The sequence below is a fragment of the Chiloscyllium plagiosum genome, chromosome 3 (assembly GCF_004010195.1).
Source record: "Chiloscyllium plagiosum isolate BGI_BamShark_2017 chromosome 3, ASM401019v2, whole genome shotgun sequence".
Lineage (NCBI taxonomy): Eukaryota > Metazoa > Chordata > Chondrichthyes > Orectolobiformes > Hemiscylliidae > Chiloscyllium > Chiloscyllium plagiosum.
The window spans coordinates 36,710,503-36,735,536 of NC_057712.1; the positions used below are offsets into that span (position 1 = coordinate 36,710,503).

Below are 25,034 nucleotides of genomic sequence, written 5' to 3' on the forward strand. Positions count from 1 at the left end.
ACATTTAAACCCTGGAACCTGCAACAGCCAATCCTGTCCCTGTTCTACCCATGTCTCCGTAATAGCCACAACATCGAAGTCCCAGGTACCAACCCACGCTGCAAGTTCACCTACCTTATTTCGTATACTTCTTGCATTGAAGTATACACACTTCAAACCACTTTCCTGTTTACAGGCACCCTCCTTTGAAATTGATGCCATGTTCCTAACCAAGTCAGTGATTTGTGCAGGGAAAAGCCATTATTTAATACATTAAAGGCACTGCATAATGCAAACTATTTGTTTCTTCTCGAAACATTATCTATCAGTTGCACCAAAACATAGATGAAATCTTCGTTACTACTGATTTCTGACAAATTAATTTGGCCATGTGGATAACCCCTTTAAGGCTAATGGGAAATCAATAATTAATCTCCTTGTGGTGTCCATCAATGCTCTTTATGTCTTTAGGAGAGGTTGGCACCGAGGGGGATACAGTGTTTTATTTCCCTCTCCAACTCCATTCTGATTTAGTTTTTTCCCAGTCTGCCGATCCCCTCCACTTTAATGGTCTCATTGCCCATAATGGGTTTTACACGTAAATATTTAATTGACTGCATGGGTGATTATTGGTGGTGTCTAATAGTTAAAAATAAAAAAAGTCAGTGATTTGTGCAGCGAAAAGCCATTCAATTGTGCATTATAAAATTACTGATTGCAAAAGCAAAGCAGACCCAGAACTCTTGTGGTGCAGTGGTAATGTCCCTCCCTCTGAACCAGGAGGCCTGAGACAAGTCCCACATGCTTAAGATATGTGCTATGACATCTCTGAACAGGTTGATTGGAGAATATATTTTAAAAGTGTAAACCCACTTGGGGTCTTGTGGTGTAGTGGTAGTGTCCCCGCCTCTGGTCCATGAGGCCTGGGTTCAAGCTCCATCTGCTGCTGAGGTGTATAATGAGCAGGCTGGTTAGAAAATGTTAAAAATAATAACCCAGACTCACCGCAATCTCTTTGATAATTTGCATTGCCTATACTGGGCTTTTTATGTAAACCTCTCGCTGGCTGCATGGAGTGATTACTGATAGAGGTTAATAATTAAAAATAAAAATAGTGAGTGATTTGATGGTTGGAAATTCATTTGGCTGTGAGCTAACTCTTCTGGATAAAAGAAAAAAAAACTCATTCCCATAGGAGTCTTGCAGTGCGCTGGTATGTCCCTACCTCTGAGCTAAAAAGTCCAGGTTCAAATTCCATCTGCTCCTGGAGGTGTGTAATGACATCTTAAATCAGATTGAATAGAAAATATCTACAAATAAAACACAGACCCAAAGCCAGGAGGCCTGGGCTCAAGTCCCACTTGCTCTAGAGATGTGTCAAATTCTGAACAGATTAATTAGAAAATATCTACCATGAGGAATTTGAGAGGTCTTGTGGCAATGATATCGACCCTATCTCTGAGCCAGGAGGCCTTGGTTCAGGCTCCACCTACTCCAGAGATGAGTCACAACATCTCTCTAAAGAAAAGATAAAATATGCATAAAATCAGGAGAACATGGGTTCAAGTCCCAGACAATGTCATTACATAACTGAACAGGTGGACTTAAAAAAACAAGAAACCCACCACCCACTCACATTGTCTGTAATGGGCTTCACATGTAAACTTCTAATTGGCTGCACAAGTGATCACTGGTGGTAGTTAATAGTTAAAAAAAAAACAAAAAACAAGCCAGTGATTTGGTGGTGGGAAAACATTTCTGGATATTAAAAAAAGTGCATATCTATTTAGGTCTTGCAGTGCAGTGATAGTGTCCCTGCCGAGTCAGAAGGCCTGGATTCAAGTTCCACCTACTCTAGAAGTGTATAATAACAACTCTGAACAAGTTAATTAGAAAATACTTATTCCAAATATGTAAGTTCTTTTCACATGTAAATATGTATGAACTATCAACAAACGGCTCTCCTAGTTAAAGATTAAATTTTGTGGTGCAGTGGTAGTGTCCCAACTCTGAGCCAAAACTCCTGGGTTCAAGTCCCATCTACTCTAGAGGTGTGTCGTAACCACCCTGAACAGGTTGATTTAAAAAACAACATCCAAAGAAGGTCTTTGATGCAGTAACAATGTCCCTATCTCTGAGCTAGGAAGCTTGCATTCAAATCTCAACTGCTCCAGAGGTTGTCATAACATCTCTGACGAGGTTGATTTTTAAAAAAGCAGACCTAGAGTAGGGTTCTTGTGGCACAGGGCTGGTATCCCTGTGGAAGGCAAGGTTCAAGTCTCACCTGCTCAGGAGGTGTGTAATACATCTTTTAACAGGCTGATTCAAAAATAGTAAATAAAATCAGAAAAAACAAAAGTAAAGCACACCCTTGGGTTCTTGTGGTGCAGTGGCAGTGTGTCTACCTCTGAGCCAGGATACCTGGATTCAAGTCCTACCTGCTGCGGAATTGTATAATAATATCTCTGAACAGGTTTATAGAAAAATAAAGCAGACCCAAAGGTTTCTTGTGGCAGTGGTAGTGTCCCTACCTCTGAAACAGGAGGCCTGGGTTCAAGTCTCACCTGCAGCAGCATGTGTGAATAGGTTTATTGAAAAGAAAATCTGTAAAGCAGACCCAGAGTTAGGACTTGTGTGGTACAGTGGTAGTGTCCCCACCTCTGAGCCAGGAAACCTAGGTTCAAATCACACCTGCTCCAGAGTTGGTCATATCATCTCTGAATATCTTCTTCAGGAGTGGCTCTTGTGAGGGAATGGTAGTAGTATTTCTATGCCTGAGGCAAGGTGGTCCAGGTTCAAGTCCCATCTGCTAAGATGTGCAATAACATCTCTGAGCTGATTGATTTATAAGTGTTATATGTACACTATTCAGGGAATTGCTTCTGTGTAACTTTCTTTATAAAGTAGACCCAAATGGTTTGCATTGCCTGCAATGGGCTTTGCATGTAAATATCCAATTGGCTGCACAGGTGTTTTACTTATGGCAGTTGACAGTTAAAAACAAAATTTCAGATATGAAAAGAATGAAGCAGACCCAGGGATAGATCTGCAGAATTCGGTGCTTGACTGGTACTATCCTATGAATGCCATGTGCAATCTACTTTGGTGCTCAGCAGTCAATGCTATTCCTTTCCAATTGGGCTTCCTGAGTTATTACAGTCACTATACTTGATGCTGAGTTTCCAATTCCTGGGACATTGGGATTACGGACCCAAATCCCACCTCACTGAATTAGATACAAAAAGAGAAATTGCTGGGGAAGCCCAGCACATCTAGCAGCATCTATGGAGAGAAAACAGAGTTAACATAGAGTCCAATGATCCTTATTCACTGAATTACATGCTTCAAGTTAACATGAGAAACATTAGCACTACCAAACATACCTGTGGAGCAGAGTCAAAGTCAGTTTTCCAAGAATGGTGTAGACAGATGGTTAATAAAGCTTCCAGAAGCCTGATACTATGGAGTTCCCATTCCTCCTCTGTTGTACAATGTTCCTGTTCCACAACATTCCGATCTTTTGGAATCTTATCATCTCCAACAGCAAAACTCTGTGCATCCAGTTGGTCTCCAAATGCTGTTTTTTGAACAAGTTCAGACTCTGGTTTAGCGGACTTCTCACAACTGCTGATATCTGACAATTCTTTTTTGGCCACCAGACTTGATGGCGAATGTGTGTCAATTTCCAATTCCTTTTGATTTTCACACGGAGTAGACATATTAACTTGATTTGCTTTTATGTTATCTTTCCTTGAGCTAGAGATCTGTTGAATGATCATTGTCATCAGTCGACGACAGACCCCCAGGCCACCAAGTTTATGGAATTGTTTCTGGAATGCTATACTTTTCAGGTAGATACAACAACATGCAGACCACACATCTGCTACTTGCCTGATCTGCTCTTTCGAAGGCAAAACAACACTATCCGGTGACAAATGAGGAAGCATGTTGCTCAGAGGCTCACTGGCTGTGCTATCGTAGCCTGAGGTATCTTCAGAATCATTGGCAGACTCACGATCAGATTCAGGCTCTTGACTAATGCACAGGAATGCAACACAAAGAAACAAGTTTATTACGTTTAAGTTGATGTCAATGATTTGATCTTTCCTCTTCTTGGGGTATGCTTCTTTGAGCACAGCATAAAACTTGCTTAAAGTTTGTGCCATCTCACTTTTATGCTGTGCAGCACATTGGCTACTTGGAGTGCTTCCGGGATCCAAAACAGAGTCCTCTGCATTAGTTTCTTCACCTTGCATTCCTGCATCCAGCTGTTGATCCCCAAGGCACAGGATTAAGGTTTCAAATACGTTCAGTGCATAGGATCGAACGGAGTCTAGATATATTAGCTCGGTCATTTGATTTAATCCATTGCAGCTCAAAAAGAGGCCTCTGACTACCCTGTGGAAAACAAGCACACATTTTCTTTATACGAACAAGCTTTTCTAAAAGGAAAATAATTCAATATGTCATATTGTATTTAAGAACAGAAAGGGCTAGAAATTAATGGAGGTCCAACACCATCTGAAAAGAGAAAAAGCAGCCTGCAGTTTGTCGAAATAGGGGAGGTTCAGTCAAAATACAATTCCTGTTTGAATTTTTGATTTATGCTGTCACTTCAATAATTTATCTTTGCTGTCAAATGAAGTTTAATAAAATGAATAGCACAATTTGATTACAGGCATCAGTAGAATAAACAGAGTGATCATCTCTGGTTTAGACCTCAACAAACTACTGCTCTTCTTTGTATGCCATGATGTGGAGGTGATGATGTTGGACTGGGGTGGACAAAGTTAAAAATCACACAACACCAGGTTATAGTGCAACTAGCTTATTTGGAGGTACTAGGTTTCAAAGCACTGTTCCTTCATCAGGTAGCTGTGGACCAGGATCACAAGACACAGTTTATAGCAAAAGATCTCATTGTCATGCAACTGAAATGATATATTGAACAAACCTAGATTGCTGTTATGTCTTTCATCTTTTAGAATGGGTTGCAGGGTTTGGTTTATTAATATGTAAATTCCAGAACTTCTTTTCAGTCACATTCTCAAGATAACTTAAGGTTTTATAAAAAATGTGACATCTCAGCTCAGACAATGCATTAAAGGTGTGAACTTAGAGTCTGTCTGTATCCCAATCTTGAGCCAAACTGGATCTACTTCCAAAGTAAGAATTTTAAAAATATTAAGGATTGACTGCTTGCAGATTGTGTGTTTTTTGAACAAACTAGAATTTATCTTCAATTACAATTCTGCAAATACAAATTCACCCCATAGTTGTACGTGTGTGTGCATGCATGTGAGGGGGGAGAGAGAATGTGAATGCGTGCGTGAGAGTGTGCACGTGTGAGAGCATGCTTGCATGTGTGCATGCTTGGTAGAGTGTATGTGTAAGTGTGACGGAGTATAAGCCTGTGAGAGGGTGTGCGCCTGGATGAGAGCATGGGGGGAGGTGCGTGTGCGCATCTGAGTGGGCATACATATGAAAGACGGTCTGTATGAGAGAGAGTGTATTTAGGAACGTATATGCACGTGTGAGAGAGTGTATAGTGCAGTGGGCTCACCTATAACGTGACATGAACCCAAGGCCCAGGTCAAGGCCATCCTCATGGGTACCGGACTTGGCTGTCAGCCTCTGTTCAGCCACTCTGCATTCTTCTGTACCCCAAAGTCCGCCTTAGTGAATGGTCACCTGAAGATCAGAGGCCAAATGTCTCTGACCGCTGAAGTGTTCCCCGACTGGGAGGGAACACCCTAGTCAGGCGATTGCTGCAAGGTGTCCATTCACCCATTGTTGTGGCATCTGCTTGGTCTCGCCAATGTACCGTACCTCAGGGCATCCTTGCCTGCAGCGTATGAGATAAGACAACGTAGGCCGGGTCACGAGTACCTGCCGTGTATATGGTGGGTAGTGTCTCCACGTGTAATGGTGGTATCCTTGTTGACACTGACACATCTTGCAGTGGTTGCCATGACAGGGGTATACATTGTTGTGGTCGATGTTGTCCTGATGGTTGGGTAGTTTGCTGTAAACAATGGTCGGTTTAAGTTTCGGCGGTTGTTTAAAGACAAGAAATGGAGGCATAATGAAGATCTTGGTGAGGTACTCTGCCTGCAACGCATTATTGATGAGGATAAGAACAACATGGCACTGTTCCTCCACTCCTGGGAAGCACTGGACAACGAAGTGTACCCTATCGGTTGCATCCCATGTCTGTCTTCTGGGGAAATCATTACGGTTTCTCGCTGTGGCACATCAGAACTGGCAATCGATAAGTTGAGCATCGTATCCTGGTCTTATGAGGACATCCTTCTGCACCTTCAGATTCCTCCTAATCTGAACAGTTCCCATGTATGCGTAGGGCTTGTCCATTGGGGATGGCTGTTTTAATACGTTTAGGGTGGAAGTTAGAAAACTGCTGCATCGTGATGTCATCCGTGGGTTTGCAGTAGAGTTAGGTACTGAAGTGCCTGTCCTCGACAGAGATCCATGTCCAAGAATGACACAGATACTAAAACAGAGTTCATGATAAGTTTGATAGTGGGATGAAACTTGTTGATATCACTGTGTGGTCATTCCAGTGACTCCTTGCCATAAGTCCACAGGAAGAGAATGCTGTCAATATATCTGTTGCATAGTGCTGATTGGAGGTCCTGTGCAGCAAAGTCGTCTTGTTAAACTTGTGCATGAAAATGTTGGCATATTGGGGTGCAAATATGGTCCCCATGGCTGTTCCATGCATCCTGATGAAGAATTGGTTGTCAAAAGGTGAAAATGTTTTGGTCGAGGATGAAGCGCAAAAGTTGTACCATGGAGCTCAGAGATTGGCAGCAGTTGGTATTGAGTACTGAGGCTGTTGCAGTGATGTATCGTGGGGTACGCTGGTGTAGAGTGCTGAAACATCCATTGTGGCAAGGAATGTTCTCAGTTCAACTAGTCTGTTGGAGCAGAGTTTCTGTAAGAAATCTGTAGTGTCGCGACAGAAGCTGGGGGTCTCTTGTACAATGGGTTTCAAGATGCCCTCGACATAGCCAGAGGGGTTCTCACACAGGGCCCTATTGAACGACACAATGGGACGACCCAGTATGTTGTCTTTGTGCAACTTCGGAAAGCAGTAGAAATCTCCTATGCAAGAAGTACGTGGGATGAGAGTGTGTAGGGAACTCTGTAGGACTGGATCAAAAGACTTAATCAAATGAGTTTAGTTCACAGGTGTATTCTTTGGTCTGATCAGACAGTAGTCTTCTGTAGTGCTCCTGGTTGTTCAGTTGTCGGTACACTTCCTTGCAGTAGTCAGTTCTATTCTGAACGACGATGGCTCCTCCTTTATCTGCTGGTTTGAGGACAATGTTGCAATTATTTTTGTGCATGGATGGACTGTATTATGATCGGGTGACGTTTTGCTCTACCTTGTGGGTGCAGCTGATAATCAGGCATTTACGCATTTCCTGACTGTTTGAGCATATGTGTCAAGCCCAGGACAGCAGTTCTCCAGAGGGGTCCAAATCAACTCCTTCATTGGTTGCTCCTCTATGGATTTCTCTGATGACTGTTCCAGTTAATCAGTTGTCTCACTGGGATCTTTGCAGACATTTTGGAAGAATTCCCAGAGTGTCATGTGTCTGGTGAATTCTTCCGTGTCAGTCGTAAGACCAATGGGATCCATTTTGGTGGTGTGGCAGAAATTGAGTCCTTGACTGAGAACTTCAATCTCTTCTGGTTGGAGGGTGTGGCCCAATAAGTTAGCAATCAATTTCCCAGTGGTGATAACGTTTTCACCCACCATGTATGCAGCAGGTACTCATGTGACTCGGCCAATGTTGGCTATTTCGTATGCAGCAGGCAAGGACGCCCCAAGGCTTGGTACATTGTTGAGACCAAGCAGATGCTACAACAATGGATGAATGGACACCACACAATCGCCAGCCAAGAACGTTCCCTTCCAGTCAGGGACATTCGGCCTCAGACCTTCGAGTGACCATCCGCCAAGGCAGACTTCGGGATATGCAACAACAGAGTCGCTGAGCAGAGCCTGATAGTCAAGTTCAGTACCAGGAGGATTGCCCCAAGCTGGTACCTGGGTTCACGTCACACTACAGTTGACTCCACTACACTATCAACTCTCTCACACATGCACACACTCAGACACACACACATACATACATCCTCCACACATTCACCCATGCACACACCCTCTCACAGACTCATACTGTCAAACTCATGCACCCACTCTACCAAGCATGCACATGCACACACGCAAACACACACACACACACACACACACACACAAGTCTATGGGGTGATTTTGCATTTGCAGAATTATAATTGCAGGCGCATTCTATTTTATTCAAAAAGCACACAATCTGCAGGCAGTCAATGCAAGCAGTCAATCCATTTAACATTTTATGAATTCCTACTTTGGAAATAGAATCAGCCTGGCTCATAATTGGGATACAGACAGACTCTAACCACATACCCTTATTGTGTTGTCTGAGCTGAGATGTCTATTTTTTAATAAAACCTTAAGTTATCTCGAGAATGTGACTGGAAAGAAATTCTGAACTGAAATCTGCAACCCATTCTAAAAGATGAAAGAGTTAACAGCAATCTAGGTTTGTTCAATATATCATTTCAGTTGCATGACACTGAGATCTTTTGCTATACATTCTGTCTCTTATCATCCTGCTCCACAGCTACCTAATGAAGGAGAGGCGCTCCGAAAGCTAGTACTTCCAAATAAATCTGTTTGACAAAAACTGGTGTTGAGAATTTTTTTTTAAACTTCTTTGTATGGAGTGAGATGTTTTAACAAAGGGGAAGATCTTCCACTGGTCAGACAGTCATTCTACAAGCGTAGAGGGCTTGTGGTACAGTGGAAGCATCCCTACCTCCAAGACATAATGCCTGGGTTCAAGTCCTATCCATTCCAGATGTGTGTAATAACATCTCTGAATAGGTTGATTAAAAAATAGTTGATTTTTTGTATATCAGAGGTGGAAATGGCAACCCTGCTAAATTCACATCAGCACATTCCAAAGGGATGGCTGGGAAATTGAATTTTCTAAGCAATACCACCATGCCTGGAACTTTACAAACGTCTCTGCAGCTCATTCTGCTGTAACGCTCATTTTATTAATGCAAATTTGCCGACTGACGAATTGGGGACACTGATTTTGATGCGCAATCTTTTAAAACGTGTGTTGGCTATAACACGATCACATTGCCAATACGAAGTGCTGTTTCTAAAGTGCGATTTTTCTATAATGTGGGGTTGCACAAGAATGCAACCATCATTTTTTTTAAAATTGAAGACTTCAGATGGCTATGAAATTAAGTAAAACAGTCACTATTAAATACATAGTCTGACACCTAAGTAACTATTCGACAGACTCTATATATCTCACTCTCAGCCCTCAGGGGACCCATTCACACTCCTGCTTCAACTAAATCTCTCATTCCTCTTCCTGCCACTGCCAGCTCCAACCTGAACCCTGAACCTCACTCCCCCAAACAATGCCACTGTCACCAGGCCCAACCCAACTTCCCAACTCACAAAGAGAAAGTGAGGACTGCAGATGCTGGAGATCAGAGCTGAAAATGTGTTGCTGGAAAAGCGCAGGTCAGGCAGCATCCAAGGAGCAGGAGAACCGACGTTTCGGGCATGAGCCCTTCTTCAGGAATCATTCCTGAAGAAGGGCTCATGCCCGAAATGTCGATTCTCCTGCTCCTTGGATGCTGCCTGACCTGCTGCGCTTTTCCAGCAACACATTTTCAGTTCCCAACCCACAACCCAATTTCCCCAGCCCCCAACCTACATGATTCCTTATACATTGCACTCTCGCACCCCAGCTGATACCCCAGTTTATTGGTACCCTACTTCCACTCCAGTTGGCACCCCACACACTCACCACCCTACTTATTGAGCACCTTACCTAATAACCAATCTGTCACCCAAACCACCTAGCATTCTAATATGACTGATTATATTTTTCCTTAGTAGTTGTCTGGACCTTTAAATTTAGAATGGAAGCACACCTCCACATTTCTGAGGGAGATCTGAATGGAATCTCCCTTTCCTTTCACTAAAAAGAAAATCTGGCTGAAAATAATACATTTCCAGGAACAGCCAAAGCCACTCAATTTAAACTCTACACATCAAGTGAGTTGCATGTCCCATTGGCGGCTGCATCTGAGTTAGAGAGATAAAATTGTGATTTTCTACATACAGGATATATCAAAAAAAGTAGAAGGTACATCTCATGTAGCCTTTCACTAATTCAACTGCATTGAACTCAAGAGCAATAGAAAGTGCTATGAAATTAGTAACAAACTCCAACAATGTTGTGGTCAAGTTATGGTAAAAATCCAAGGCACACTCTAACCTTGAAATGTTATCTACTTTTTTCTTTTCCGAATATTCACTCGTGTCAGTATTTTCCAACTAACTTAGTTTCCAGCATTTGCAATCTCATTACACAACAGTTTTAAATTATAGTAGATAAAACTGATTCTAAGACATACATAGCATCCAACATAAACTTTGCCTCACCCTTCAAATGGCCAATGTTGGATAAAAGTTATTACTTTATAATTAATATCAATGACTTTTGCATTCAGATTTGGTATATCATACTGTTATATCAAGAAGAATGCTGGACCTATAAAGACTGAAGTCAAGCTGTTATAACTTTCAGAGTGGCAGTGGGTAAATAAACATTGGTCAAATTTTAAACATTAGGTCAATTAAAAATGTTTCATACTGTGGATAAATATGTTGAAAGCCTTGAAAAGCCTCAGGGTGCATCACAACTTATTAGAAAGAACTGCACAGGCAAGTAGGATACAGCAAATCAAGAAAGTCAGGCAAAACGAGGTGAATGAAAGGCCTCAAAACGCACGCATGAACTTGCAAACAAGTGATGAACTAACTTCTTGACAGCATTTGGAGAAACTCAGCAGGTCTGGCAGCATACATGGTGAGAAAGCAGAGTTAATATTTCAAGCCCAGTGACCTTTCTTCATAACTGAATTACTCCTTTCATTTTTGTAACATCTAATTACTTATTAAAATGAAACTCTAATGTGACTTCAAAACACAGAAGTATGAGATATAATGTCTTGCTCACCTTGACTTAAAGAGTGAAGGCAATGTGTGCAGATGAAGCTGAAGGACATCCGGAGACAAACACCTGTTGTGATTGTTGTATACTTCAGTACAGGCTGTCATTATTCCCAGTTGCTGTGTTTGATGAGACAGCTCCACTCCTCTTTGAAGCACTGTATTAAAGATATGAGTGTAAAGTTGCCATTTAATGACATCATTGCCTTTTTGTATTAGATGGCATATGTGGCTAGTAACTTGCAAACTCAGCTGTGCATCATCAATGAAGAGAAGATCTTGGTAGGCTTTCAAAGCTTCCCTCATCCACATTTCCCTGGATCCTCCACTTGGCAGAATACTATCTGCTCTGTAAATAGGGTTGACAAGACTGGTTGAGGAACTAATGTTCATAAGACCTCCATGTAGAATTTCTGCAACATCAGGTATCTGGCTACTATCAACAGCACAAATGTTACAATTCACTTGTTTCATTTTTACTGAAACCTCCTCACCCCCAAGCTGCTCAAGGATAAATTTACTCAGAATACTCAAGATATCCTGCTGACAGTTCTTTAAAGTTTGTAGCTTTATGGCATGAATCATGGGACCAATGATAGACCTTGGATCCATACAACAACAAATCCCCACAGCATGTATGCCTGATAAAATCTGTACACAAGTGCTACTTAAGCAAACTTTCTGAAGCAAGTGCAGACATTGGTGAGCACACACTGCAATACAGCAACAACGATCAGGATAATAAATTTCACCATCTAATGTCATCTCAAAAGGATTTTTGGACAGCTGATTTCTGAATGCTGCAACTGGAAGGCCAGACAGATTTCTATGGTGATGCATGAAGTGAGAATACACACATCGCCTGTGCCGCTTGCGTGTACAAACAGACTGATGGAGTTGTTCTGATTTTACCTTCTTGACAATGTTAATTATTTTCATGACACTACTAATTAAGGATGTGATATGCTCTGCTGCCTCAGTAGACTGGGGTTCATCTTTGGCAACCAATCTTTCCATCTGAAGCACTATTCCTTCAAACAACTCAAAGCCATGATGCTGAGTAAACTCATGGACAAGGTCCATAGCCTGACTGAAGGAGGGGGGATTGGAGGACGCTGTTTGTAGGGTACAAATTAAAATTTGCAAAATCACTTCAAGTAGCTCTGGCACCAGCAGAATTTTGTGACAAGACCTTGAGAAAGAAAAATCTTCATTGAACTGGAAAGTCATTTTCAGTCGTGGGACAAAGGGATCTGTACGCTTGTCAATGCAGTTCTTGACCTTCAATGTCACCCTCAACAAGTCTGCAATATTTTTCCTTAGTGTGTCTGGTATATTTTCTCTGCAATTTATGTCAACTGATAAAAGATGTAACACAGTACGTAGAAGCATCCTTTGTACCAGGGCCGCAGGCTCTGGGGTCCATCCTGCAGCAACTTCCTCAGCATTAGATACATTTCCATTGCAGCAGTTTCCAATTCCTGCCAAAAATTCTGTCAATGTGGGAACAACGTTCACAGTTAATGCTGGATTGTGATTTAAGGCCATGTCAAATTTGCAAACTTTTTCTAATAGAGACAACAAAACACGACAGAGATCAAATGGAGTATTTTCCGACTTATTCAACATGGAGGACTCCATATCTGTTTCTTGCAGCAACGCAGCAGCACATTCTAAACTTAAGTCATGCTGAGCAACTTCTCCAACTTTTAAAGATGGGAGAAAACTGTCTTTGGAAGCATTACAGTCCTCTCTTGACTTGCAGGTTACAAAAGGCTGCAAAGTCTGCTGTCGTCTTTGTCTGATCATGACTGAATTCTTGTCATCTGAATTGGTTTCAGAATCAGATGTGGAAAGTGCTGTTTTCCTGGCTTCCCTCAAGGAATAGCAGTGAGTGTTTCTACGTTGTCGTCTGGTCTTCCAGTTGCTGGTGTTGCATTGTGATGGTACCTGAGCGTATAAAACTGAGCTTCTGTCTGGGATGAGTGTTGCTTTTTCCTGAGGAGATTTAGTTGCAGAATACTTGGTCTCTTTGGTAAACAATAGGTGTTCTAGTGCAGATAGGTTATAATCTAAAAAACAGAAAAACATGATAAAAAGCTATTATGCAAAATGTTGCTAGACCAGATTGTTTGTTTATTTTAAAAAATATTTAAAACCATCTCATCACCCAATTGCACACTGACTAGATTTAAAGCAGAAGTTTAACATTCACAAGATGATATTAGCATCATCACTGAACTGGCATTCCATTTGCAACCTTCATTCTTGAGATTATTTGCAACCATCCCTAGGATGTTCCACTGAATAAGTGCAACACATTTAAGTGACACTGTGTTCTACACCAAATAAGATTACATTCATACTTACAATTCCATAGTTACCATTCTGGCAATAATTAAGAACTATCTATTTTTACAGTGAATTTGATTTCAATAGTTTAGCATGAGTTTTACATTTTCTCAATCAAATGGAATAACAGAACGTGAGCACTCAGACACTGGATACTGCAAAATGGCTAGTGATCTAATTAAGAAAATATTGCACAAGGTGGCTCATGTTGGCCTTTACATCCAGCTCATCCACTATATTTAAATAGGTCAAATCAAATCAACCAGAATCCACCGACTTTTTTAAAATCTACCTTCCTGAACCTGGTCAGCTGATCCATTCTAATTCAACCCCAACTTTATAAACTTCTACCTTATGTATATGAGCCTATATAAAACGTGCAGCGTCAAGTGTGTGGTGGTGGAAAAGCACAGCAGCTCATGCAGCATCCGAGGAGCAAGAGAATTAACAATTCAGGCATAAGCCCTTTATCAGGAATGAGATCAATGAGAATGAATCAAAATTCCTGATGAAGAGCTTATGCTCAAAACGTTGACTCTCCTGCTCCTCTGTGTTGCATGGCCTGCTGTGCTTTTCCAGTACGACACTCTCAACTCTGATCTCCAGCATCTGCAGTCCTCACTTGCTCCTGTATAAATGGTACAATTGTTCTGATCACATGCAAACTTTTAACTGTTTATGATTCTAGATATATTCTTCAGGGATGTTATTACACACCACTGGAGCAGGTGGGAGGTTTGTCTGAGTTGGTGCAAGAGGCTAACCTGACCCGTAGAAGAAAACAGATGGCCAGTCATCAACGGAAATTAACACCTAGCTTGCATGTCCAAGAAGTATAATTTTGCATCTTCAGCAATGTGTGTCAAAACACCTTTGGAGGAAGGTAATGGGTAGGATATTACAGAAAATGTGGTCATAGGAATTCTGAACAACAATAGGTCTTGCTTTCCGAGAACTGTGTTCTGCACAGCTGCTATTTTCAGGTCAAGAAACAGTAACAGGTGCTCCTCTAAATAAATGGTAACTATACCTAACCCAAAAAAACGTAACCTAAAGGCTGTCAGTACGATCAATTCTGTTGTTCTTGGAGACTATGACTATATTATACAGAAGTTTATTTTCTTGAGCTTTTCCTTCCGAATCTTGTTTGCTCTTGCAGAAGTAGGTGGTAAAACTCTAGTAGTGTGAAAATTAGGTCCTCAACATGGAATTACAAAATACAGTGTAAAAGACTGTCAATACCCTGAGAAAGAACTCTACACTGATAGTCTGAGAGTAGGAGTTTCAAGTAACACTGACATAAACTAAACCACAACTTTTCCAGCTGAAAATAAAAGGAGAGGACGTTATGTCAATGAAAACAAAATAGAATACTCGCAACAGAGCTTAAAAATATGGCACTTGTTGCAAAAATCACAAGTTTCGAACAGCTGCGATTTTGGTCAAGCTGATCAGTCGGTGGTTTATGTTAAAGAGACAAATGTTTAAAAGGAGATGAAGGAAGAAAGACACTCTTGATCATGAGGAGCAAGAGGTGCAGTGACTTCAGTACAACCACCAAATCTAACCACATTTGGAAGAGAAAAACACCTGAAAATTCAAATTCTACACCAAAGCTAAAAGAAAAAAGAAACTGGAGGAAGAATGAGCCATTGCCCCTTAAAACCTGACATTCAATAAGATCATAGCTAATCTTGTAGCCTCAATTTTACGTTCCTGCATAATAAATGCCAAATTTTAATCTGAACTAACTGAATTTAATGCAGCACAAATCAGAGTTAGCATTCTATGCATACAATAAGACACTACAAGAGGTGGACATTCAAAATTATTATTTCCGGGGTCATATACCTGGTGACTTTTTCATTCTCTCCTATGTTTACGACTATAATTTGAGCATTAGATCAAGTTTTTCTCACCAGGAAATAATTCGTGTTTTACTGGAAAAACTCCAAACTGTAACATGAAAACAGTGACTCAGGTTTTCACACAACCATGCTGACACACCATTAACTGATGAGCTCATTTAACATTCAACTCAGTCACCAACACATCTGAAATCTTAACAGATCGCTGTGAAAATCATTTACAAATAGGTGAAAAATGAACATGCAAAGTATATTGTTCCAGCAACTGAAACATATTTTCAATATTTGGGTTTGTTTTCAAGGAAAAAGAACCAGAATGAATTTTAAGATTTCACCTAAAAGATGATAGAGTATAAATGGAAATGTATTAATAGAGTCATTGAGATGTATAGCATTGAAACAGATGTTTGGTCCAACACACCCACACCGACCAGATATCCTGAATTAATCTGGTCCCTTTTGCTAGCACTTAGTCCATATCCCTCTAAACCTTCTTATTCATATACCCATCCAGATGTCGTTTAAACATTGTACTTGTACCAGCCTCCACCACTTCTTCTGGCAGCTCATTCCATACATACACCACACTCTGCATGGAAAAAGTTGACCCTTAGGTGCATTTTAAATCGTTCCCCCCTCACCTTGAATCTATCCTCTCTAGTTTTGGACTCCCCTACCATGAGGAATCCAGGCACCCACAACCCTTTGCATAAAAACTGGCCTCGCAGATCTCCTTTAACCTTGCCCCCTCTCACCTTAAACTTATGCCCATATATTTGATATTTTTACCCTGGGAGAAAGACACCAGCTATTCATGCCCTTCAATTTTATATATTTCTCTCAGGTGATCTCTCAAACACTTTAGCGAAAGCAACCAAGTTTGCCTAACCTCTCCTTATAGTTAATACACTCCAATCCAGGCAACAATCTGATAAATCTCTTTAGCATCCTCTTCAAAGTCTCCACATCCTTTCTATAATGTGGCAACTAGAACTGCACACAATACGCAAAATGTGAATTGACTAAATTTCATACAGCTGTAACATGACCACAACTTTTATACTCAATGCCCTGACCAATGAAGGCAAGTGTGCCATATGAATTTTTACCCCCTTATCCACTTGTGTTGTCACTTTCTGGGAACGATGGACTTGCATTCCATGATCCCTCTGTGTATCTGCTCTTTAGGGTCCTATTTACTGCAGAGAGTTTCCTCTTGCATTTGACCTGCAAAAATGCATCACCCCCAATTTGTCTGGATTAAATTCCATCTGCCATTTCTCCATCCAACTTTCCAATAGATCTATATTCTACTGGAAGCATACATAAGGTCTAGTAGACTGAAAATAGACGAAGTTTTGGAAGAATATCAGGAAAGTAGGACCAATCTGAAACAAGGAATTAAGAGGGCTAAAAGAGGTCATGAAATATCTTAAGCAAACAGAGCTAAGGAAAATCCCAAATGCTTTTTATTCGTGTATAAGGAGCAAGAGGGTAACTAGAGAAAGGGTTTGCACACCCAAGGAAAAAGGAGGAAAGTTATGCATGGATTCAGAGAAAACAAATGAGACTTTTAATGAGTACTTCGCATCTGTATTCATCGAGGAGGGGGACATGATGGATGTTGAGGCTAGGGATAGATGTTTGATTACTCTAGGTCAAGTCCGCATAAGGTGTGAGGAAGTGTTGGGTATTCAAAAAGGCAATATGATGGACAAGTCCCCACGTCCAGATGGGATCTGTCCCAAGTTACTGAGGGAAATGAGAGAAGAAATAGCTAGGGCCTTAACAGATATCGTTGCAGCAGCCTTGATCATGGGTGAGGTCCCAATGTTGTCCCCTTGTTTAAAAAGTGCAGAGATAATCCAGGTAATTATAGACCAGTGAGCCTGACGTCAGTGGTAGTAATCCTGCTGGAGAAGATACTGAGGAACAGGATCGATTCCCATTTGGAAAAAAAATGGGCTTATCAGTGATAGACAACATGGTTTTGCGCAGGGAAGATCATGTCTTACCACCTTAATAGAATTATTTGAGGAAGAGACAAAGTTGATTGATGAGGAAAGGGCTGTAATTATCATATACATGGACTTCAGTAAGGCATTTGATAAAGTTCCCCTAGTAGGCTATTGCAGAAACTGAAGTTACATGGGGTCCAGGATGTACTAGCTAGATGGATATAGAACAGGCTGGGCAGCAGGAGCCAGGTAGTAGTAGTGGAAGGGAGTTTCTCAAAATGGACAATTATAACCAGTGGTGTTCCACAGGGATCTGTGCTGGTCACAGATCTCCAGTCGGAAAAACACCAAGCCAACTTTGTATCAAACTTACCAACTCACTGTTGAGCTCATCTGACTCAACTTTCTACATCAGCCTATCACAAGGGACCTTATCAAAGTCCATGGAGACATTACTTCTGCCCTACCCTCAATCATCTTTGGCATATCCTCAAAAAAAAAACTAAATTTGACAAACAAGACCACCCCACACAGATCCATGCTGACCATCTCTAACTCTTTGCCAAACGCAAGTAAATCCTGAAGAATCTTCTCCAATAATTACCTTACGGCTGATGTCAGGCTCACCGGAGTATAATAACCTGGATTATTGTTGATGCCCCTCTTAAAGGAACAACATTAGCTAAAGGCAAGGTTCTAGAAGAATGAAGACCAGCCAAAGATATTGTGGTTCTGTTCGCCAAGCTGGGAATTTGTGTGCAGACATTTCGTCCCCTGTCTAGGTGACATTCTCAGTGCTTGGGAGCCTCCTGTGAAGCGCTTCTGCGATGTTTCCTCAGGCATTTATAGTAGTTTGTCTCTGCCACTTCCAGTTGTCCGCTGCAGTGGCCGGTATATTGGGTCCAGGTCAATGTGTTTGTTGATAGAATCTGTGGATGAATGCCATGCCTCTAGGAATTCCCTGGCTGTTCTCTGTTTGGCTTGTCCTATAATAGTAGTGTTGTCCCAGTCAAATTCATGTTGCTTGTCATCCGCGTGTGGGGCTACTAAGGGTAACTGGTCGTGTCGTTTCGTGGCTAGTTGGTGTTCATGGATACGGATCGTTAACGGTCTTCCTGTTTGTCCTATGTAGTGTTTTGTGCCGTCCTTGCATGGGATTTTGTACACTACGTTGGTTTTGCTCATGCTGGGTATCGGGTCCTTTGTCCTGGTGAGTTGTTGTCTGAGAGTGGCTGTTGGTTTGTGTGCTGTTATGAGTCCTAGTGGTCGTAGTAGTCTGGCTGTCAGTTCAGAAATGTTCTTGATGTATGGTAATGGCACTGTTCACCTCTATCGACAAAACCCTAGCCAGAGAAACAATAGCCAACCTGCTGGACATACAGAACAGACAACAAGACGGGAAACCTATCAACAAAGGTATACAGGAAAGCCACACACACACAGACCAAGTCCTGAACTACGAAAGCAACCACCCCAACACATATAAAAGAAGTTGCATCAAGATACTATTCAAAAGGGCCACAACACACTGCAGCACACCAGAGCTGCAAAAAGAGGAAGAAGAACACCTCTACAATGTATTCGCCATAAACGGACACCACTGCAATTTCATCAACAGATGCCTAAGGGAAAGACAATGGAATGAGGACATGCCACAATCCAGAGGACTAGTCACATTACCATACATCAAGAACATTTCTGAACTGACAGCCAGACTACTACGACTACTAGGACTCATAACAGCACACAAACCAACAGCCACTCTCAGACAACTCACAGGACAAAGGACCCGATATCCAGCATGAGCAAAACCAACGTAGTGTACAAAATCCCATGCAAGGCCGGCCACTGCAGCGGACAACTGGAAGTGGCAGAGACAAACTACTATAAATGCCTGAGGAAACATCACAGAAGCGCTTCACAGGAGGGTCCCAAGTACTGAGGATGTCACCTAGACAGGGGACAAAACGTCTGCAACACAAATTCCCAGCTCGGCGAACAGAACCACAACAACAAGCATCCGAGCTACAAATCTTTAGCTAAAGATGATACAAAGATCTTGGTCAAAGCTCCAGCAATGTCCTCCCTTGTCTCCTTCAGTATCCTGTGATAGATCCCATCAGGTCCTGGGGACTTACCTATCTTAATATTTTTCAAGACAAACAACACCACTTCCTTTTTAATATCAACATGCCCTGGAATATGAACATACCCCTCCTAATCTAACCATCATCTATGTCCTTCTCCTTGGTGAATACCAATGCAAAGTACTCATTGAAGACCTCACCCACTTCCTCTAGCTCCATGCATTAAACTCTTTCTTTTGCCCTCAAGTGGACCTACCCTTTCTCTAGCTACCCTCTTGCTCCTAATATAAATTGCCTCAAGGCTTCTCCTTAATCCGAAGGATAGTTCTCCTATAACACCATAGCTTCATTCCAGCAAAACCTCGCTTAATAGAAATAATGGGGCCTATAAGAAAAGTGGGAGTTAGGGGCATACCAACAAGAAATATCACCCATGATCTCTCAAAAATCACCCAAACGCCTAACACAAAGTATAGTACAGCCTGAATAAATGTATACAATCATATTTATCAAATAAAGTAAAGTTAACACATTACATTGAAAAACTATTGTTAATACAGGGATGAAGCTGCTCAATGTATAGTACCTCTCTCATGCTGTGAAGCAACTGACATCGACGCATGTGTAGAATGGCACGGAAACTTCGGGGCACGTGCAGAACGAAACATGCGAAACGATCACTGCTGGAATCGCGCTGTTGTGAACAGAGGTAAGCACTCTCAAAAATACTGTGCCCTAATTCTTCAGCGACGTTATAGCCAAATCGCACTGCCAAAACATGCTTTATACAAGAACTGCCTTTACTTGCCAAGGACATTTCATGGCCTCTTTTACTACTTCTAATTCCTCGTTTAAGTTCTTTCGTGCTTCCTTTGTGTTCCTCAAGGACCTTGTCTGATTTCAGTTTCCTAAATCTGACATAAGCTTCCTTTTTCTTTTTGACTAAACTTTCAATATCTGTTGTTATCTAGAGTTCCTGAATCTAGCCATCCTCACAGAAACATGCTGGTCCTGAACCCTGATCAACTGGCCTTTAAAAGTCTCCCGCGTCAGATGTGACTTGAACCTGAAACAGCAGTCCCCAATCTAACATCTCCAGTTCCTGCCTAATACTGTTGTAATTAGTTTAGGTACAACCGTCCTTCTTGGACAGGTCCATCCTGCCCTGGAAGAGATCTTAAATGTCCCAGATATCTGAAGCCCTCCCTACACCACTTGTTAGCCACATATTCAACTATATTATCTTCCTATTTCAGGCTCACTAGCACATGACACATGGTGCAAATCTGAGACCAATTCAGAGGTCCTACTTATCTACCTAACTCCCTAAATTCTCTTTGCAAAACCTCACCTTTCTTCCTGTCTATTTCGTTGGTACCAATATGGACCACGACCACTGGCTACTCTTCCTTCCCTTTCAGAATATCCTGTGCCCACTCAGGGACATCTTTGACACAAGCTCCAGGGAGACAATACACAACGTTGAAGTCTAACTTGCAGCCACAAAAAGACCTACCAGTGCCCCAACTGTAGTGTTTACTATCACTTTTGCTCACCTATACTTTGACCCTCTGTCCTGTACAACTGAGCCAATTGTGGTGCTACTGATCTAGCTTCTGCTATTGCTTTCTCCTGGGAGGCCACTTCCCACCAAAACAGTTTTCTTGTTTGAGGGCGGAGTAGCCACTGGGAAATCCCGCATTGCCAACTGTCTGACTGAAGCTTTGGTGTGACCAAATCCCTGAAATTCCTATTGATAAAACTTTGTCTCCTGTATGCTCTTCAGTGAGTAAAGATGCCGCACCAAGCAGGTGGTCTGAGAGGATATGGACACACTCCTGCAGACATATAGTTGCGGGGATATCTGATTTCTCCCCGATCTCCCACATTTCACTGGAGGAGCTTACCACTCCACTCTACTAACTGCCATTGCTACATCTCTATCATCATCACTGAGAAATGCCTATAATGAATTTAATGCATATTTAAAAAACAAAATTATTTCACTGAAAATCTCAAATGTTTGTGCTTTAATCACTCCTTTCATTATTCAGTGCGGTAATTCAAGTGATTAAAATAAAAAGTAAAATCAGAGGTGAGGAACAAAAGCAGTGAATATTTGAATACTAAGACCTCCTGTACAAAACTAAGCCAAATAAGAACAATTCTCAGTTTAAACTGAAAAAAATTACATTACATAACAATTTTCATTTACACAGGCCCTTTTTCATCCTCAGGATACTGTGAAGTACTCTATTTGAAATATTTTTGAAGTGTAATCACCTTCGTATAGGAAACGCAGAACTAACGTGCGCATGACAAGTCCTAAAAAGCACCAAAATAAATATCAATCTATTACAGCGATGATGGTTGAAAATACACTGATTTTTAACAATCGGATGAAAGCCACTGCTGCTCTCTAAATAAAGAATAGGTTGTATTCACTTGGGAGAGGATATTGCACCTTGATTTAAAATTTTATCCAACAGATGACACGCTCAACAACATTGCACTCCCTCCATACTGCAATTAATTCTCAGTGGTACTCAGCCAACATGCTGCTGTCATGTATCTAGAGTTTGATGTGAAGCCAACATCTTCTGACTCAGAAGCAAAGGTGCTGCATGAGCCAAGGCTAAACATTATAAACACTGACCTGAAGTAAAAAACATCTGCATATTTTTAAAGATAGCATGTTAAAATAGATCAGAATATTCAGTGAAATTGTATTCATCAACATCAAACAACATACTTTTCAATATTTGTGGAATTCATTTAGCACAATGCATTTATTTTCCCATAGTAATGGCTGCTTTATTAAAATGCTTATTACAAAAGATTAGGCAAAAGGTATTCATGGGCACACTTCAGGCAGCTTGATTTGACTTATTGTCGTCACATCTACCCAAGTACAGTGAAAAGTTTTGTTTTGCGAGCAGTACAGGCAGATCATAGCAACAAGGAAATAAAGATCATAAGATGCTTAGACAGAGTGAGGCATACAAGGTTACGGCTGCACAGGAGGTGCACAGTGTAAGATCAACATTAGCAAAATCGATATTTAGACCCCACAAGAATTAGAGTACTCGACATTTCAGTAGAAACAATATTATTTAACTCTAAGTTTCTTTGGCTTTATCTAATTTAGTTTTTAATTCATGCATCTTTAAACAGGGATACTTCTATTATTAGAGTCATAGAGATGTACAGCATGGAAACAGACCCTTCGGGGTCCAACCCGTCCATGCCGACCAGATATCCCAACCCAATCTAGTCCCACCTGCCTGCACCTGGACCATATCCCTCCAAACCCTTCCTATTCATATACCCATTCAAATGCCTCTTAAAATGTTGTAATTGTACCAGCCTCCACCACATCCTCTGGCAGCTCATTCCATACACGTACCACCCTCTGCGTGAAAAAGTTGCCCTTTAGGTCTCTTTTATATCTTTCCCCTCTCACCCTAAACCTATGCCCTCTAGTTCTGGACTCCCCGACCCCAGGGAAAAGACCTCTATTTATCCTATCCATGCTCCTCAATTTTGTAAACCTCTATAAGGTCACCCCTCAGCCTCCGACGCTCCAGGGAAAACCGCCCCAGCCTGTTCAGCCTCTCCCTGTCGCTCAGATCCTCCAAACCTGGCAACATCCTTGTAAATCTTTTCTGAACATCTTTCACAACATCTTTCAGATAGGAAGGAGACCAGAATTGCACGCAATATTCCAACAGTGGCCTAACCAATGCCCTGTACAGCCGCAACATGACCTCCCAACTCCTGTACTCAATACTCTGACCAATAAAGGAAAGCATACCAAACGCCTTATCTATCCTATCTACCTGTGACTTACTCTTTTTAATTATTTTCAGGCAACCAGCCATTCCTCATTGGTCAGTTTAATATACAGTCAAGGCCTAAGAAAGGGCGGATGGTACTAAATCACTGGATCCTGTGTCCTGTGTTATGGGAGGTGTAAGTGACAACAGAACTTAAAGTTGCATCAATACTACCTTTTGGACCTTTATCTTACTTTTGTGTCCTTGTGTGTTTTGCAGGTTTTAAATAGATGCAATATTGCTTTTATAGTGCGCCTTTCACAACTTCCAGCATGTTTCGTAGCTGCTGTGTTGGTAAAGGGGATAATGTTACAAACCTGTTTCCCATAAGTGAGAGATTAGGCAGAAGATAACACAAATCAGTGAATAATCTTGTGTAGATGCCTAAAATGTAAATTATTTCAAATAAAGTATTTCCAATTTCACTTTATCTCTTTATATTCCATGGATTTTCAGTCTAATTATTTTTTTCAACACACTTGTTCAAATAAAGGACTCTTATTGCATGTTCACTTCTTGTCATATATACTGAGCCACTCCTGAAACCTTCCTGAACACACCTGACAAAAACTGCTCCATCCAAACCATCTGCACTGAGGAGATTCCAGTCAACATTAGGAAAGTTGAAGTCACCCATAACAACAACCCTGCTATACCTGCATTTTTCCAAAATCTGCCAGCCTAGGCGTTCTTTGATCTCCCTACAGCTATTAGGGGGTCTATAGAAAACCCCCAATGAGGTGGCTGCTCCTTTGCTGTTCCTAACTTACACTCATATTGACTTAGTAGTCAAATCTTTCTCGATCATCTTAGTTTCTGTAGCTGTGACACACTTCTAATTAGCAATGTTACACCCCCTCCCTGTTCTTTTTAAATGTTCTAAATCCTGGAACATCTAGCAACCATTCCTGCTCCTGTGAAACCCTCTTCTCTGTTATGGCATCATAGTCATAATCCATGCTCTAAGTTCATCACTCTAATTTCTGACACTCCTTGCATTAAAGCAGACACACTTTAACCGATCCCTTTGTTTCACCACATGAAAAACCTTTCCAACAGATTCGGAACATCCTATCACTTCCCCAACACAACTACTCCCCTCTCAGATGTATAGCTCTGGTTCCCACCCCTTTGCCAAACTAGTTTAAACCCACAATTACACTTGCTCAATTTCTAAATGTAATTGTGGATTTTAGTTGTTTTAAAAGTCAGAGTTGACAATTGATACACTTCGATGGATGACATTAATCACAAGAATTATTTTTCAGTTTGTTTTCCTCTTTCATATACAATTATAAAATCACTTAATTAGCTCTCACTGAGTATTTGTTTCAGAGTTTGAGCTATGTATCTGAAGTTAACTCAACCTTTTCATTAAACTATTTTATTTTAGATTAGATTAGATCACCTACAGTGTGGAACAGGCCTTTTTGGCCCAACAAGTCCACACTGACCCTCTGAAGACTAGCCCACCCAGGCCCATTTCCCTCTGACTAATGCACCTAACACTATGGGCAATTTAACATGGCCAATTCACCTGACCTGCGCATCTTTGGATTGTGGGAGAAAACCAGAGCACCTGAAGGAAACCCACGCAGACACAGGGAGAATGCGCAAACTCTACACAGACAGTCACCCAAGGCTGGAATCAAAACTGGGACCCTGGTGCTGTGAGGCAGCAGTGCTAACCACTGAGCCACCGTGCCACCCAGATGGTATGATAAATAACTTTTCTCTCAAAAACATCAAATTGAACAAAAATATTGTACTCCATAGTTTTATAATCACTGTTTAAAAAAGGTTAATTCCTACTTCTAATTACTATTGTGTCCCAG

General features: G+C 41.3%; 1 protein-coding gene across 2 annotated transcripts in view; it reads right to left on the reverse strand.

Annotated features, from left to right (window-relative positions):
• Positions 1–25,034, reverse strand: part of lyst (lysosomal trafficking regulator) — a 357,679-nt gene that overhangs the window by 208,184 nt on the left and 124,461 nt on the right. For both annotated transcript variants that reach the window (XM_043680023.1, XM_043680014.1), the window contains exons 5-6: positions 11,106–13,170; positions 3,363–4,377 (exon numbers count right to left, since the gene is read on the reverse strand). In XM_043680023.1, the coding sequence (XP_043535958.1) occupies positions 3,363–4,377; positions 11,106–13,170 (3,080 nt within the window). The remainder of the gene's footprint in view (positions 1–3,362; positions 4,378–11,105; positions 13,171–25,034) is intronic.